The sequence below is a fragment of the Phyllostomus discolor genome, chromosome 8, assembly GCF_004126475.2.
Source record: "Phyllostomus discolor isolate MPI-MPIP mPhyDis1 chromosome 8, mPhyDis1.pri.v3, whole genome shotgun sequence".
NCBI classification, from domain to species: domain Eukaryota; kingdom Metazoa; phylum Chordata; class Mammalia; order Chiroptera; family Phyllostomidae; genus Phyllostomus; species Phyllostomus discolor.
The window spans coordinates 78,929,084-78,947,161 of NC_040910.2; the positions used below are offsets into that span (position 1 = coordinate 78,929,084).

An 18,078-nucleotide genomic window follows, 5' to 3' on the forward strand; every position below is an offset into this window, starting at 1 on the left:
ATTGATGGGATTGGCTGGCTTTTATAATTCCCTGGAGAAATCAGTGCTAATCCATGAGCCTAGGCCTGTATGGCAGTTGAAGAGTAATTTCCTCTGTGTTGTATTCCCTTTGGGAATATTTTCCCTCTCATTCCCATTTCCCACTCTTCCAAGCTCAGTAACTCCTAACATTTGCACTACCACCATCACCACCCTCCGCACCCCCACCCCGTGCCAGTTTTCTCCTCCCCAGGGTACTTTACCTCCTTTCTCTTGGGTCAGACTGGCCTGGTCTGGAGATTATCCCGCTTGGGTGCATTAAGCCTTGCTTGAGTCCCTGTTTAAACCCCTCACCCCTCCTCCCACCCTGGGGTAGTTATGAGCCTGCTCCCTTTCAAAGCAATTAGTGCAAGGAGACCAGCCGACTTGGTGCTAATGCCGTTTCATTAAGTGGGAGCAATCCTAATGATAATAAAATGGCACATTTAACATTCAAACACTGAACAGGGTTTCTAAGCGAGTGTGCCTCTCTCTTTCTTTCTGGTATAACAGCTCCATCTTCATAAGGACCTGACAATACACCTTAATGAGAGACTGGGGAACTGAGCGTCTTTACAGAACCAGAGAGAGGATGAGAACCAGACAAAGAATCCAGAGCAGAGGGTGCACTGCACCAAGGGGATAAAGCCCCCAAGGACTCCTGGGGCAATGGGTTCTGTGGTGCTGATTTAGATGGTTCAAGTCTGTAAAAAATCAGGTCACATGGAAAATAAAGCCCACCACAGGCTTTAATGCAATGCTGTTATTTCTTTATTTGTTTTTTCAACACATTTTTAAAATCTTATTTATTTATTTTTAGAAAGATGAGAAGGGAGGGAGAGAAACATCAATCAGGGGACTGAACCCACAACTCAGGCATGTGCCCAGACCAGGAATTGAACCAGCAACCTTTCACTTTGTGGAATAATACCCAACCAACTGAGCCACAAGGGTCAGAGCTATTTCACACATGTTTTTTTCAACAAACACTTATGGTGCATGATGAGCCAGATTTTATTGGAGTTTATAGTGGAGGGTGGCTCTAGTTTTAAGAAAGGAACTTCAAGAGCAGCAGTCACCTACGAATCATCTTATTTACCCTTCCCCGAGCAGCTTTAATCAAATCCATTTCAAATTCATCAGCTGTCCCAGTGAAGAGAATTTTAACAACTGCTTTGGTCTCCTGTGCCAGTCCTTATGCCCCCTCCTCATATGGACATCCATCTGAAAAGTCACTGGGGAGCTGGACAGGAAGGAAGGCAGATTAAATCATCTGGTGTTTACGGGGGACTCAAGAGCAGGAGCAAGGGGTGGCCTCTCACAGCCACTTCCTCCATCTGAGAAGGCGATAAGGGAGGCTGCTGGCCAGGGGTTAAAGGTGAGCTTTGCCCGGGCCAGAGAAGCGGCTGATTCGAAAAGGTGTCAAGTCATAGGATGGTGTTAATTTCATGCTTAATTCGTACAGGATCTTGCCCACAACAGGGGATAGCTTGAATCCATGCCCTAGAGAGAGAAGAGCAAGTTGTCCAGCATCCTCCAGAGAGGAAGCCACCTCCACAGCGCCCAGACAGAGATAATTCTCTTGGTCACATCCCGAAGTCAGAAGTTGCTTCCCACTATGAGTTACCTGTTCTTCTGGGAGTGCCCTGCCCAACCCCTGACACACTCAGGGTCTGGGCAATGGGCCCTATCTGGCCGGCGAAGAGCATGGGAAACCCCATCTTGCCTGACACCGAGGTAGGTCGACTTTAAAGCACCCCATCTCCCTCTCCTCAGACTCACCAGAGAATCCAGCCCCAATGACAATGTTGTCATACTTTGGATGTCGATCAAGAATGAAGTGCCCGTCAGGGGTGTTCTAGAAAGAAACAATCACACCTGTGTCCTTTGAAGTTAGAGGGAGGAGGAAGAACTGCAGGCTCAGAAGGGAGGGGACCAGGCTGGATTTCTTTCCAGAAAGAATGGAAATGCAGCACAGGAATGTTCTCTGCGCGGCAGTGCCCCCCTTGGGTATGTCAGTCTTTCTCATTTGTCCATCTGCCTCTCTTCTCACACAGAGCTATGAACACAGTAGGTGCTCAGTTAATGCGCTTAAACTAACTTAGCCAAGATGCCTCAGGCTCTGGTGACATCTGTCTCTTCTCTTTGTCCCTAAGGCCTGCTCAACTAGAATATCTTGCCAAAAAATCTTTTAGAGCCCTTCTGGGAAACATAGCGAAGGACTGCCAGGCATAAGCCTAGTTTCCTAATGAAAAGGCATATGAATAACCCCCAACGGGCCCTCTCTGGTGGAGGTGAACCGACCCACAGCAATGAACTTATTTGTTTCAAGTCACACACTAGGTCAGGAGTCAAGTAGAGCCGGGCCCCAGCAGCACCAGGTCACTCTGTCTCCTCCCCTCTGCCCCAGGGCTGCCTGCACCCTTACCGTGTACATGCAGCGCTCCACGATGGCAGGCTTGGGCTCTAGGTCGGGTAAGTGATCTCTGACAAAGCGGCTCAGGATCTGGATGTCCTGGGCATCTGAGAATGCTGCGGGGCAGTCCCGCTCCTCGGGATCTGCATTGTTGCCGTGGTGATAGCTGACCTGGCTCCCAATCAGAGCAGTGTGAGCTGCCAGGGCCAGCATTCCTACACACCCACCCAGCCCAGGGGACAGGCTTGTACACACAGTGCCCCCATCCATCATTCCAGCCTTTCCAGTCCTGACAGATGCTGCTTGTTGCCAGGCAAGGTTGCCTAGTTGTTCATTCCCTAGTTGTTCATTTGCTAACCCTCTGTTTGCACAGGAAGGGCCCCCTTTGCTGGGCCTCAGGACAGTTGGGTGTTTTGTATTGCAAGTAGGGAATAGTGAAGTAGACTCCTGATGCTGCCCACCGGGATCCGAGGGAGTCCGCCCAGGGAAGTAAGAGCAGCTGCCCCAATTTTGTGTGTACCCCTACTAGCTTTCTCTCTGCCTTTCACTCACCTTCATCAGCCCTGGGTACTCCATGGAGGGCGTCCCATAGATGTGGTGGGGAGCCAGGCTGAGGCCCAGGTCCAGTAAGCATGGAAAACCCCGAGACACACCATAGCTTCCGGGAACCTTCTCTCGCCAGTAACACACATTGATCCGCAGGGTCTTGAAGCAAGGAGAAGAAGTGGGAGATGAATGGGGAAAGCCTTGGGACTCTAAAGACAATGAGAACAGTTTCTTCTGCAGTCTTATAGCCCTTCAGTATAAGCCCAATGCCCCACTTAATTTCTCTGTCCTTTCTTCATCCAATTCTCATGTCAGTTGCATGTTACATTATATTGTGATGCACAAAAATCTCTGGATCTTTTCCTCCAATTCTTAGTCTTCTCTCATAACTGCACCTGGTTGTCTCTTCTTTCTCTCCAATAAAGACAAGGTATAAATAATACCTTATATTTATTCAGTGCTTAGATTGGCCAGACCATCCCCAAGGATGTTATCATTTAATTTAATTCTCCAAAAGCCCTATCCCCCATTTTACAGGTTATAAAACTGAGGCTCGGTGATGTAAACAAATTTGCCCAAAGTTATCCACTAGCAAGTGGCAGAACCAGGACTTGAACTCAAGTTAATCTGGCTCTAAAGCACCAACTCTCAGGCTTCCAGCTCCCCTACCTGGAGAGGCAGCTCAATTCCCAGGAGAGAAAGGACCCGATTGGTCCAAGGACCTGCTGTGATGACCAAGTTCTTGGCTTGGTAGGTGCTGGAGGTGGTTTTCACCGTGATCTGTAACCCTGGTTTTATCTCCATCACCTTCTCTCCGTCACACACTTTGCCTCCTAGTCGTTGAACTGCATCCTGAAAGGGCAGGATCAGGGAAAGACTACATATGTGGTTCACCCTGTGGACAAAGAGTCCCTCACTTAGGGCAGAAAAAAGAGTGCAGATTCTAGGCCTCCTTTCCCATACTGACAAGGCCTAGCAGGGTATATAAAACTGCCCTGCCCAAAGGTCAAGACTAAAGCCAGCCTGAGAAAGGCTCTCACCCAGTGGGGGGTGGGGGGGACGAGGTTGACTGGGACCCAGGATGCCCAGATCAGGGGCTGCATTGCCCCTAATTCTGCATAACATCACCTGGAGCACTCTGAGGGCCTTGGACGCATGGAGAATTCCACCGAACTTGTCCAAGAGCCCCACTTCTCCCCTGGCCAACCGAATATTGGGGAAACGTTGCTTCAGTTCTTCAGATGAAAGACGCTGGTGTTTCACCCCCCACCTAGACAAAGTAGCCTGGATTGTCTTTAAATCTTGACTCTCCTTGATTCCCAGAAGCAGTACTCCAGTCTGCCTGTTACACATACACACAAAAAAAAGACACATGGGTGAAGACACATGGGTGAGAGAGAATGGCTCTGAGCCATTCTCTCTCACTCTCCGGCAAGGGTCCCAGGGCCAGGCATCAAGGACAGTCCCAGCCTCACATTCAAAAAACAGGCAAATTTATCTTGATTCTGTCACAAGAGTCCCAGTATTATTGAGCTGGATTCCAGCCCATTCCCAAGTCTGCCTTGCCTCTCACCACTTATAGGTTTGCTTGTCCCTCCATCCTCCCTCTCAGGATCCTCCTGTCCTTGAGGGCAGAGATCCTAAGTCCTCTTTATTTCCACACCTCAAGAGGGGTAGGTGTTCATTGAGTTCGATGTGATTTCTTCCTCTTTCCCCCACCCCCTGACCCCATTCACTATTTTCATCTATTCATTACCCTTTCCCCCACCCCTGCCGTTTCTTTCCTCTGTCCCTTTTCTTGTCATGTAATGTTCTGTGTGTCTGCCTGTCTTTCTACTCCTCCTCAGAAGCTGCCCGTTTCATGGAAAGGGTCCTCCATGGGCAGTTCTGACTCTGGGTCCCGTCCTGGCATCCCCTCTGGGACCTTGCTCTGGTCACTCACTTCCCAGGCCCCAGTTTTCTCCTCTACAACAACGACTGTTGGACTATTGGTGGTTCCACGCCAGGATGGTACTGTCTCCAACCCAGGGGCATGTGGAAATAGGATGGGCCATTTTTTTTTAGCTGTCACAGTGCCTGGGGGTTGCCACTCATATTTAGTGGGCAGCGACCAGGGATGCTAAACCTGTGGTGCTAGGAAGATCCCACCCAAATGCCAAGAGCATCTTCATGCAGAAACACCAGTAGATGTTTCCTAGGGCTCCACCAATTAATTCAGTGATTCTACAATTTTGTTTCTCCCCATACATCCCTCTCTGCTTCTTACTCACTAACAGAGTTGAAAGCTGCTTCTCTTTGATGCTTTCTGTCTCTCTGTCACAAGAGACCAGAGATCTCTCTTTGTGGAAACTGGTCTAAACAATGGAGGGGGGGGTCGTCACTTTGGGCCTGGGAACCATTCATGTCATCCCTCTCAGTTTCAGCAGCCGTAGTGACCAGCATCAGCCTGGTACATACTCCAGGTACTGCATATAAAGCTCGTAATAGCCTATAATGGAGTCTCATGGATATTACATGCTTCCAAATCCCACATTATCTGGTTGGGGGGATTAAAGAGAAGACTGGGAGGGGTTAGGGACACAGCGGGCCCTGGGGCTGGTGTCAGTACACAGAGCAACGCAGCGTGCCCAATTCATTTGCCATGGCGCCCGCCTACCCAGCATTCACCACTGGTGGGAAAGCAATGAAGAGGCACCTCTCTGCCTCTTCAGAGCTCAGCAGAAGGACGCTGGAGAAATCCCCACTAGCTAGCGGGCAGACTTTTTCCTGTGGACCCAAAAAAGAACTTCATATTTGTTCTCGGGTAATAAAAAATTGCCTAGGAACCTTCTTGGTCAACAGGATAATTAAGAAGTCACCCAAGTGTATTTCTTGAGCCCTTTTTACCCAATGGAGTTGTAACTGGGTAGAATTCTGGGGAAGACCTGGCTTAACCCTCACCTCAGCAGTCAGATCCCTGGCCTGGAAATACAGCAGCATAGCCTAACCCTGCCTGCAATACGCCAGCCTTGGTCTCTCACATGCTCTGAGATTTACTGCCTTTCCCTTTCTCCCTCCTCTCCTTCCTCCTTTCCTTTCTTCCTTCCCATGTTCTCTCCTTCCTTCCTCCCTTCCTTAAAATAAGAATCCCTCTTACAAGAATGTACTATACAGGGAAAATGAACTGATGCCAAGACAATGGGCCAATCTGTTGAATTATGAAATGCTGAGTGACGTTCTCATTCCCAAGCCGTCCTGTGGTGGCTGAAGCGGGAGCTCCCCATCCCGAGGAGTAATCAGCGAGCTGACGCTGCCCGTGAATGTAATTGTGCTGATCATAATCATTTTGCTCCAGCTCTCTGCCCCTGTGGCATTTATTTCTTAGTCCAGATATTGATCTAACAGTGGGAAATTTTCCATCTGAATTTGTGATGCTGGACCCTCCCCTAGTCCAAAGATGCGTTTGGGAAATTCTCATTTTCCGTGGATCACAGCTGAGCTATTTGGCCTGAGGGAAACCGTGCATTGCTGGAGAAATGCCTAGGATTGGTGAGAGATTTTTGACCATTATGAGCAAATCAGAAATAAATGTAAAACACTGCCTGGAAATGCAAAGGCCTGTCATTATGGGAGATAGGTGAGAGGCTCCTGTGGGAAATGCTTGGAGAATTGGAAATCAGTCAATCAAAACCAGGATAGGAGAATGGGTCTTTGCCCCCAGTATGAAGATAGATGATTTCCATGGGCAGATTGAAAATCATTTAAGTGCTTATTTTCTTAATGGCTTTTCCTAGATCCCAATAAACAGACTGCTCATTCTGCATCAATTTCTCACCCCCATGCTCTGGGCTGCCTTCCTCTCCTCTTTTTCTGCTTAGACCTAAGCTGCAAAATTTGGGAAGGCATCAGAGGAAAAAGAAATGCTCAGGAAATGACTGGCCAGGGCTGGCCTAGAAAGAAGGCACCTTGAAGTGAGACCGTGTGGTCAGGAAATCCTGAAAGGGTGCAGCTCCCACCTCCCCGAATGTCCTCGGCTGAGTGCAAAGCATTTGGTGTGAACTGTGCCTTCCTCCCAACCCTAGCTGGATCCGGCACGAAGAAGCGGTAATCAAAGATTCCTCCCAAGGGTCCTGTTGACTCTGTGGCCCCACTAAATCCACGGATGTGATGTAAGGAGTTGCTGATTAGGGATTTCCAACAGTTACTACAGCAGAACAGGAGGCAGGATGGAGTAGGGAGGAATTGGGAGGGCAGACATCTCTCCCTGCATCTGCCATCCCCTATCCCAGGCTCCAGCTTTTCCCTGTCTGGGTTAAAAGTGCCAGGCACGCCAGCTCTCAGAGTCACCTTGAGGAAGGGATTGGGGGAGGGACTGGGTAATGGCTGCTGTCTTTGTTGGTTTTGGAGGAGCTCCTGGGGTTTCATCTTCCGTGCAGTGGGCCGAGGTGGAATTGGTTAACAAAGACTGCTCCAGGGAGGGGATGTGGCTGACAAGCCAGACACTTCCCCGACACAGGAAGCAGCAGCTGCGGAGGGGGCCACCAGGTTCTGCCAGCAGCTGTACTGCCTACGGCTGTGATCTTGTCTGATATTGTCAGCTAAGCAGGGGCAGCCCAGGTCAGGAGCTAGATAGTAGGACTCAAAGGGAAAAGGCAGGGCAGGAAAGAGAGGGGACACGGAGCTGGGATTTGCTGTTTCTATTAACGTGCTGGCTGTATGCATCACAAAAGACTCAGACCTTGTGATCTGACACATGTGTCACTGTCTGTTCCCAGAATATATGCAAATATCCTGAGCTCACCCGTGTTTAGTATGCCACTGTCACAGGAAGCGGCAGAAGAGAATAGAAAGAATGGGGCAACCACCTTAACTATCAGCTCCTGACGGTGTTATTTTCTAAAAATCATCATCAAAAAGCATTAAGTAAATACATTCATGTCTATGAGTCAGGTTATGATATTGTGCTAGTTATTCCAGAAGAACCTAGGAGAATAAGAACCACAAGGATGATGGATCATTTAGAAAATCAAAATGAAGAATAAAAGCTAAAGGAATCGGGATGGGAAGTGTCTATTCTGTGTCCCTACTAAGTAAAGGAACCACATAAATTAGTGTGCCTAAGTGAATTAGGTTAGCCATAGGAAAGACTTTAATAATAATAATAATGATGATGATGATAAAAACACCTCACACTCTATAGGACTTTTAAGGTTTTCCAAAGCACATTCACTTCACTTTGCCTTTTTTCATAATTGAGGCTGTGAGACATCAGAATGGTCTTTTAAGAAGGGCTGTGATATGTCCTTGTCTTTAAATGTACATTAGCAGTCTTCTGATCTGAGATGATTTAGCAATGGACTTGTCTGGAGACAGGGGGTAGACAAAGTAACCACTATGTGGTATCTTCTAAACCAGGGAGCCAGCAAACTAGGACCCAGGGACAAAATCAGGTCTGACACTTGTTCTTGCCTGTTGCACAAGCCAAGATGGTTTTTGTATTTCAAAATGGTTGATAAAAAGCAAAAGAAGAATATTTCATGACATGAAAATTATATGACATCTCTGTGTCCACAAATAAGGTTTCACTGGAACACGACCACGTGCATTTGTTTATGTGTTGTCTGTGGCTGCTTTCACATTGCAGCAGTAGAGCTGAATGACTGGCAAAACTGAATACTTGCAACAGAGGCCATACGGCTTGCAAAACCTAAAATACTTACTACGTGGCCATTTACAGAACAAGTTTGCCAAGCCCTGCTCTAGACTGTAGGAATTCTGTGATTTGCACTAATAGGTTAAGGCCCTGACTACTCAGTAGCAACCCTCTAATGAGGTTTTGGGGAGAATTCAATGAGTTTATACATATCGAGTACATTGAGAACAGCCTTACTTTCTTGCTATGAGCACTAAATATGTGATGATGATGATGATGATGATTTGTCTAAGCCCTTTACATACTTATCCTCACAATAGCCTCATGAAATAGATATTATCACTCCTACTTCACAGATTAAAAAACTGAGTCTCAAAGACATTAAACAATAATGACCAAACCACATAGCTAATGTGTCAGAATTTATTCTTAAGCCAGGCCTGCCTACTTCCAAAGTCCTGCTCTCCTGGCAAAGAAGATTATAATCCCCTATCCAAGGGTGCCTTTCCCTCTCTCCCTCTCCAGCAGACTTTCCTCTTGATGTTCTTGGTTGCTGCATCCTGTCTGACTCCTCCTGCTCTTCCCCCTTCCTTGCTCATTTGAGGTAGGATGTTGCTGACCCAGAGCAGGTGGAAGGAATTGCCACGTATTGAAAGGTGCTAGGCACTGTGCCAAGTATTTCATAAGAGTCTCGTTTAATCCTCATTAAACACTGTGAGAAAGAAAACGAGACACAGAGAGGTACAGGAAATTTTCCAAGGTCACACAGCTGGTAAGAGGTAGAGCACAAAGGCAAATTCGCACTAGAACCATCCTCCCTATGAAAGTTTCTACACTCTTCTCACATCTCTTTTCGTCGCCCCCTGTCTGCTAGGAAGAAGGGTGCCCTCCAAGGCCTCAGCAGTTCCTTTAGCACAAGACACTCAGCAGTATTCACAGATGGCTGACAGAGAGGGGTCCCTTTGCCAGGCCACCCCTCAGCAAGACACGCTTCTTTATTTGGGTGCTGGGTGCATTAGCTGCCTCTGGAATAAATCTGTAATTAGCTGCCCTAGCTGTATTTGCATAATGGATTTCACTTTGTTCTTAAGTTAATGGTGTTTTTGCAACAGAACAGTAACCTCTTGGTTCCTGGCCATTAAAATAACTGCCACCCTGTAGGGTAGAGCTGGGGTTTTGTAGAAAGTTCAGTTAAGAGCCACAGAGAAGGTGGGAGGGGAGGTGGGGTGAGTGGTTAAGGTTCTCTTCACGTCACAGGCTGTTTGCTTTCTTCCTCTGCAGTGTTTGATAGGCCAGTGAGGAGGGGCCTTACGGGTCAGAGAAAGCCCTGGGGGCAAGAGGGAAAGAGCTGCAGGCTCACTGCCTGGCAAGCAATGGGGTCTGAGGAGCACCCCTATTTCCTTCCTGTGGGAGGAGGTATTCAGAGAAAATGAAATGGATTTATAGGGGTCGCTCTGGGAGTTGGGAGGTGCACTCAGCATGAAAAGTTATGATACTGGTAGGAATATAAAGAATCAAGACAGCAGGCTCCTTTCCTATAACAATCCCTGCCCTGAAAGAACCTCAGATGGCTTCAAAGAGACACAGATGTAACCTCTGCTGGCCTTGGACACACGGTCTGAGCCCAGTCCTGGAACTCAGAGCCTGGCAGGAGCCAGCTGGGTCTGAGGGGTGGCCATGACGGCGAGTAGAATGCTTCCACGTATCTGCCCTTCCCTAGGCCGTGTGTCCCTCCACGTAGTTCACATGTTCACAGCACTGCCCCCTCACAGACTAGAATCATCTCCAGGCCCTGAGATTTAAGGAATTCCTCCCCCACCAGGACCTGTATAATTGGGTTCCGGTTTCTTGCTCCAGCTGGGCCCACATCTGGTAGCACTCATCCATCATCTGGGTGTAAAAGTCTTCAGGGTACACCCTTCGGATTATCCGGCTCTGCCCATGGGAGCTTCCTCGGGAGTGTGGTAGAAAGAACTGGAAGTGGAGAGCCAGAGAGACAGCTGAGGCCGTTACCGGGGCACTGCCCACCCGCCTTGAGGAGCCAGCTCATCCAGTCAGCCGGGAGCTGCTGACCAGGAACACTTACTTACTCCAAACCTTTGTTTCCACTCTCCCTTTATGGCCAAATTCCGGAGCTGGCTATCAGAACAAAAGCTCTTCAGGAACATGAACCCCGCGTCCTTTTTTGCTAACATTCACATCCAAGAGTCCCTCTGTTGGTTTGTCTTCAGTCATCCCGCTGCCACCCCATCCCACTTGCACTCACAGAGAAGCAGAAAGAGAGAGACTCTTTGAGAGCGCTCTAGTCTAGCCCCTAATTTTACGGACAAGGAAACTGATGCTGACTGTTTTCCTGTGGCTTCAACTCTCTTGGGACAAGGAAACCACTTGGGATTTAGCAAAAGATGTAGAGTTGGCTGCAAGGTTAAACCAAGAATCCCTCAGGCTTTGAGAAAACTGATAAAGAAATCAAAAAGTGTTCTAACCCAGACAGCGCATTACCAAGAAGAGTAAACCAAAGCCTGGAGAGCTTTAGGCAGAATGGGAGGGTAGAACTCTTTGGAAGGTGGGCTGGGTGGACATGTCCTGGGAAGGACCCTGTAGACACACAGGCCTACCCACCTGTGCGTGGTCACTGTAGACAGCCCTGCAGGGGGTCACCTATTCTATAAAGAAAAATAAGACCGAAGTTTTATTTCCTGTGTATCAAAAAAGCAGGCTGCTATTATCTGGCGGTGGCAGAAAAAAAACAGAGGCCTCTGCTGAGTTCCAGGGTGAGAGGCCAGGAATGTGCAAGGAAGAATCCTACCTCTGAAGCAAATTATCTTTGCTTTATGGTTACCCAGAGCAGAACTGATTATTTTTCTGGGTTGGATCAACCATTTTGACACAGAAGGAAGAGAATGGGTGGCAAGAAGGAAGAGAACAGGCCTGGAACACTTCTTAGTCAAGGGCAGGAACCAGGGGTGGAAGGGGGCAGTAAAAGGAGGAAATGCACCTAGAAACCCAATGTGGGTCTTAGGAGGGTGGAACGTTCTTTACATTATCACGAAACACACCAGGCAGCCAAGCTACACATTGCACAGAATCTGTGATGATCTGGCCCTAGCCTGGCCCCATAGCCTGGCCCCATCGCCTGCTAGCTCTGGAAACCTCTCTCTAGGGGAGGAGACATGGACAATCACCAAGGTCAGGAGTGTAGAGGGGACAGAGTACCTGCTCCAGCAGAAGAACCCGCTTCCCGTGTTTGGCCAGGTGGTATGCAGTGAAGCAGCCCTGGACACCTGCCCCGATCACAATGGCATCCCAGAGATCTTTCTGAGCGGCCATGATGCCCACTTAGCCCTACAGCCACAGTGCCCACACACAAAGGAGAGGGCGAGTGAAGCAGGGCTCTGGGCCTGTAGAGGAGGAGCAGGGCAAAGTGCAGCCTGGCCAGCTTTCCCACAGTCCCCTGGGGCCATGTCCTTCTCCCTTCCCCCAAAGGGCACAGGGTTTAGCCTGGACTTTCCTGCACAGCAGAGCTGAGCAGTCCAATTTTGTGAGGTTTAGCCCAGCTCAGCTGCCAGCCTCACCCTTGCATCCCTCTAGCTTTCTATTCTTGGCTCAATTATTGTCATGCAAATGGGTCCTTTCCTTTGCCATCGTCCTGTCTCATTATGATCTTTGTCTCTGGGACCTCAGCCCTGGAATTTCAATGTCTCCTAGACCAAGCTGGGCCAGGAATGCTGCCTCGCCTGCTGGCTCTCCTCCCTTCAGCTTGATTTGCTTTGGAGATCCTAGAGGGTCCAAGTTAAAAACTTGGCATTATGCCCAGGGTAAGGTCCACCTCCCCGGTGGGTGGTGAGATCAGGGGGTAGACGCAGGGGTCAATTGAGAGGGCAGTCTCGTGATTATGAAATTATTCTCAGCATGTTTCACTCTCATTTTTAGAAAGGAGGAAAAGAAATAATCCTGAACAAATGGAAAGGACAGAGTGAGAGGAGGAGCCTTTTCCTGAGGCACAGACAGGGGTCCAGGCGCCAGCCTAGGGTGGGGAGGGGCCTCTGCAGTGCTTCCTGGGTGTCGGGCAATGTGCTAAATAAGTGCTTCCCACGCCCTGGGGACAGAGCCAGGATTGGCGGGGCCTGATTCTTATATGATTTGGGGGGTCCTCTTTAAGAAAAGGATAAGAAAAATTATGAATACAAAATTAGGTGCTAGGACTTGGAAGAGCTGTGCAATTAAGGAGCCCCGTGGTTGAAGTTTCATTAGCTTCACGGTAAAACTGCTTCCGAATGCATTATCTCGTTTAATCCTTACAGCCCTAGGCAGAAGTATTTTTATCCCCATTTTCAGCAGGTTAAAGATGGCCCCAAATTCCTTGTCACTCTTCATATCACAAGCTCTGTGACTGCTTGACCAATAGAATACCGCAGCAGTGACACTGGAACAGGTTCTGGCCCGGGTGTAAGCAACTGAGAGCTTCCTCTTCTCTCCTTGGAGCACACTCTCCACAGGAGCCCTGACCGCGTGGGGAGGCCCTGAGACAGCACAGAGTCAGTCATGGCAGTGACGCCATCTCGGACAGCAGCCCAGAGCAACCACTACCTAAATACAACTGAGCGGCCTCATTTACACCACATGCAGCAAAAGAATCACCCAGCCAGCCCCATCTGAATTCTTGACCTCCAAAATTATAAGACAGAATAAATACAATTGTTTTTAGTCAGTAAGTTTTGGGGTGGTTTTTTATGCAGCCATAGCAAAAAAGAAAATACCACTTTCCAGCCAAAGACATTAAGGCTTGCAGAGGTTATAACTCACCCAATGCCACACAGCTGCTCAACATGGGCGCTGAGACGTGAAGCCAGGTTTGTCGGCTGCAGCACCTGTCCCTTAACCACTGTGCCACGCATCAGTACAAGTTCTGGGGATTGTCAGAACTTGTACTGATGATTCTAATTTGAATATTTTGTTGTTTCCCTCATGGCCATACTGTAAGTGGGAAAAAATAATACACTGGGAAATCCATGTGACCACAGGGAGCTATACAACCTCAGTTCAGTGGCCTGCCCCCAGCAAAGACTCCCCCAGAGTGACCTTGGCAATGAGCTGTCTTCTCAGCCCAGCCCTTCTCCTGGGAATAGCTCCTGGGAATATAGGAGCCCAGAGAGGAAGTGCCACATGACTGGCTTTCTTTTTTCTTCTGAAAAAAAAAATTACTCTAGAATCCATAAGTCATCTTAGCCCCACCTCACCCCAACCCACAGGGGACTAGATAATGTCCACCTCACAACTGGAAAGCTCCCATAGGATAAAGAAGTGGCGAACGTAACTGAGAAAAATGTACTATATAAGTACATAAAGGTTTGATATAAATATATAAGGTCAGCCCCCAGATTTCTCTTGATAAGATGTCAGAGGAGATAAACAGTTTACACACCAGGAAAAGCAGACAGTAAATCCTCACATGGAAGTGTGCCCAGTCTCACTAGCAATGAAAGAAATGGGAATTAAATAACTTCAAGGCACGATTATGTGCCCACTAAATGAGCAAAAACAAAAAATTTTAAATCTGATGTTGTCAATGCTGTGGGGATGGAGAGGGGGTAGGGGGGCAACTCAGACGGTCTAGAGTAGACCTTCCGGAGAGGGCCGGGGCAGTGTGCAAGAACATGAAAGTTGTTCAAACCTTCTGACCTAGAAATTTGAGCTGGAGAACTATACCCCAAGGAAATATCCGAGGGGAGAAAAAGACATTTGTATAAAGACACTCATGGCTGTGTTCTTATAGTATAAAAAAATGGAAGCAGCGGGGCCACAGGGAACAGGAGAACAAACTCCGGCACGGGGCACAGTGGAATACTATGTAGCGGTCCACAGTGACAAGCGTGGGGACTGTGGGCTCCGCAGAAACGTGTGTATGAAATCACACTGACAAAGAGAGGCAGGATACAAATAGACACCCAGATCACCGTCACCAGTTATATGTGTATGTTATCAAAAGATCTAAAGAGAATGTGGCCAGGTAATTGAGCTTAATGCTCATTAGTTTCTGTATTCTAGAAAAATTGTGCTTCCATTGACAATTTGTAAAAGAAGGAGAAACCCCCTGGGGATACAGATGCTTTAGATCTCCCTGGTCACTGGTTCCAGGGCCGGCACGCTCTTTCTTTTTTCTGATCTCAGTTCTTCCTGCTGCCCCTGACATTTCTTATTGTTCATACTCCGGGGAAGCTATAAAGCCACTGGTAACCCCCCTCTTCCTTTGTTTAATATAACATTCCTTCAGAGATAAAATGACAATTCCACTTTCCCATCCCTACTTTATAAGCCTGTCCTGGATTCCTGGACTCAAGCATTATGCTGCTTGTTAAGTATTTCAAACGGCTCCTCCGAAAGCATACGCTGGCCATGGCCCAACCTTGAAATGAAAAACAAACTGACCTCTGAAGGTTCCCCTCTATGTCAGGGTTGACTGTCCTTGTGGCTGTCCAGTGGACAGGGGCAGGGAGAGAGACGCCATCCCCTCCCTCAAATTCCATGTTAACACCCATTCTGGATTGGAAGACTGTGAAAGGGAGAGCCAGCAGCCCTACACTATGCTGCCGCCTGCCAGCAATTGTGGCTCGTGTCCTGGAGCAGGAGATGTGAGGCTGAACTGCTCATCTGATGGCTTGATTGGCACTTCACAGATGGGGGCGGGAGAGCCGAGCCAGGGAAGCAGCAAGCTGTACAGCTCAGAAAAACTGAGGGGACACGATGACAGAGAGAGAGAGAGAGAGGGAGGGAGGGAGGGAGGGAGGGAGAGAGAGAGAGAGAGAGAGAGAGAGGGACCCAGGAGGTGAATGGGGATGGAGAGGGGCTTCTTTTGTCTTTCCTCTGTGCCTCTTGGCCAAGAAGCAGGAGGAGCCTGGAGCAAGAAGGCAGACAGGCTGGAGGAAGTGGCCCCTCCAGAACCATCCTGTCAGCTGCCAGGGCAGTTTGGGGCCCTGAATGTGCAGAGGGCTCCCTCAAGAGAAAATGAAGAGGGACTGGACACAGCTGGACCCTATTTGGTCTCCAAATACTGAGGACCCGCTGAACATCTCAGGTTTCACCTCCTCTCCTCCACCCAGCTCCCTTTGCCCCAGGTCATCCAACCACCCTCCCTCATCTAGATCCCGGCATTAACCTCGTAACCGGGTCTCCTCACCCCCTCACCCCATCCTTGGCCCTCTTAATCTGTCCTTCCACATTCCTGCCAGAATCCTCTCTCTAAATAATAAATCTGATCAGGTCACTCCTCTGCTGAAAATTCTGTAACCGCTGCCCATTTCCTGTGACGACAAAGTCATAGCTCCTTAAATCGGCACACAAGGCAGCCTGCCCTGTCCCATGGGTCTCCCACTCCGCTCTTCAGACCCTGGCCGCTCAGCGCTCAGAGAAGTTCCAGCATTTGTTATGAAGACGCCAAATTCCCCGACACCACCAAGTCCACCAGCATGGCTGGCCTCTCTCTCCCACGGTCCCTTCCCACCTTGCCTGGTCTCAGTGATAACAATGAGCATAGTGCATTGTAATTGTTTGCATGTCTGCCTTCCCCTTAAGCTCTCTGAGGGGGAGGGGTCTTCTGATTGTCATTTTTCATAGATAATACAGACTTGTAGAACAACAATTAAAAGATTCGAAAGAGGACACTGTAAAAAGAAGTGTCCTTCCCACCCTGTCCTCAGCTACTTCCTTCTTCTCATTACATGCAACACTGTTACTATTTTCTTTTGTATTCTTCTGAGATGTTCTGTGGGAGATGTTCTGTGGGCATACACACATACTTATACGGCATTTTCTTTTTTTAATCTCAGGATGCATACTATAGCACCTTGCTGTTTCCATGTCCTGTATCTTGGCTCCTACATGAGTCATATGGAGTTGGCACATTGTTTCTGATGGCTGCATAGTATTCCATGGTAGAGGAGGCATTTGAGACAGAGAAGGCATTCGTATGTGTTTGCTGAATGGATGGTGGGTTTTTCTGGCTGTCATAGGCACCCTGTAATCATGTGGCTCTCTAGCTGTCTGTCATTAGATGCTCAGGAAGGTCAGAGGTTCATCTGAGCTGGCCCAGCAAGTTACATCAAAGGCTGACAGTGCCTTCTGTGAGCTGCTGAGGGCAGTACCCACCTTCGGGCCAGGAGACTCTGGCTTCTGCTTCCTGCCATGCCTTTATTTTTGCATTTGTTAAATGGCAGATATTAAGGTCAACTCTGCTCCCTCAGGGTATGAGCATTCAATTGTTGCCCTGGCCAGTTGTTCAGTTGGTTAGAGCATCGCCTCAAAACACCAAGGTGCAGGTTTGATACCCAGTCAGGGCACATACAAGAATCAACCAATGAATGCATAAATAAGTGGAACAAATCAATGTTTCTCTCGCTCACTTGCTTTCTTGCTCTCAAAACAATCAATCAATAATTTTTTTTTAAAAAAAGGGGGTTCAATTGCTATGCAGTCTCCAGAGGAAGGGAGAACAATAAGGAAAGTCCTGGAAATTGGAACTGAAGCTTGTAAGAAAATATTAAGTCATCATTTAGCCCGGGAAGGGTGGATGCACCTTCCAGGGTCTCAGACCTCACTGGGACAAGAGGAAAGGCAGTAAAAATGAAAGAGGAAGCATTTTCATTGTTTTTAGATGAACACTGGAAAGTTCTTAATCTTATCTCAGCATATTTGCACACTCATCTGATTGTGGTGCCCTGAGATTACCTAAGTGTTCATTAAGTAGGTGTCTTTGCACGTATGTATATCTGAGTGGGTATCTTTCCATCACTAGGCTTTTGAGAAGGCCCAGTCTAAGTTCAGCAGACACTGAGGGAAGCAGCGAATCAAAGAACTCTGAGGACTGGTGTCCCAACCCTCCAGTGAGGGTGTGTCTCGGGTGGGGACAGCACACACATCCCCTGTCAGGAGCCTCTACTCCCTTCTCCGGACAGACTACTTTCCGAGTCTTTCCCATGCTTCCTGGCCTGGATATCAGGACACTCTGGGGTGGGGAGTTGCGGGGAGGAGTGAGACTTGGTGATAGGAAAAGAAGCGTACCTTTCATGGATTGGGCTGTCTTGACAGGTGACAAATGGCAACTACAATTCAGTAGCATGCAGGAAGATTAACTCCAGGGATGTGGCTCTCTGGTGTTCTCCAGTTTTCAGGTACATATGGTGTGCCCCTATGCTCCGTCTGCAGCCTGACTGCTGATGTTGCTGTTGTGAGGGATGGAGACAGGCACGGGAGCACATCACCCTGCCAGGCATAGGGTCATGGAGGCAGAAAGTCAGAGGAAAGCCTGAGGGAAAGGAGGGAGGGAAGGGAAGCAGAATTCTGAGTATCAACCCTAAGTCACCTTCCATTCCATTTTCTGTTTGTTGCCTCCAGGCCAGCCCCCAAAGCCAGGCTGGCCCATCTCCTGAGTCACCGTGCCTGCAAGACTCATCTCTGACTCTGCTTTCTT

The 18,078-nt window shown here is 48.5% G+C and overlaps 1 protein-coding gene across 2 annotated transcripts; it reads right to left on the reverse strand.

Moving 5' to 3' along the window:
* Positions 1-998: 998 nt before the first annotated feature.
* Positions 999-12,022, reverse strand: PIPOX (pipecolic acid and sarcosine oxidase). Of its 2 annotated transcripts, none has more exons than XM_036033331.1 (8): positions 11,829-12,022; positions 10,438-10,586; positions 4,109-4,250; positions 3,650-3,832; positions 2,987-3,139; positions 2,447-2,605; positions 1,801-1,876; positions 999-1,521 (listed from the first exon to the last, which is right to left on the reverse strand). In XM_036033331.1, the coding sequence occupies exons 1-8, from the start codon at positions 11,940-11,942 to the stop codon at positions 1,391-1,393; spliced, it is 1,107 nt and encodes a 368-aa protein (XP_035889224.1). In that variant the 5' UTR covers positions 11,943-12,022; the 3' UTR covers positions 999-1,390. The 2 variants fall into 2 exon arrangements, with proteins under 2 accessions (XP_035889224.1, XP_028377449.1); XM_028521648.2 differs by having other exon boundaries at positions 4,109-4,322; positions 11,829-12,021.
* Positions 12,023-18,078: the final 6,056 nt, after the last annotated feature.

Coding starts and splice junctions, on each gene's coding strand:
- PIPOX (XM_028521648.2), bottom strand. CDS start 11,942: ATGGCCGCTCAGAAAGATCTCTGGGATGCCATTGTGATCGGGGCAGGT. Junction 4,323..10,437: donor ACCGGAACCCAATTATACAG/GTCCTGGTGGGG, acceptor TATGTGTAACAG/GCAGACTGGAGTACTGCTTC. Junction 3,140..3,649: donor GAATTGAGCTGCCTCTCCAG/GTAGGGGAGCTG, acceptor CCTTGCTTCAAG/ACCCTGCGGATCAATGTGTG.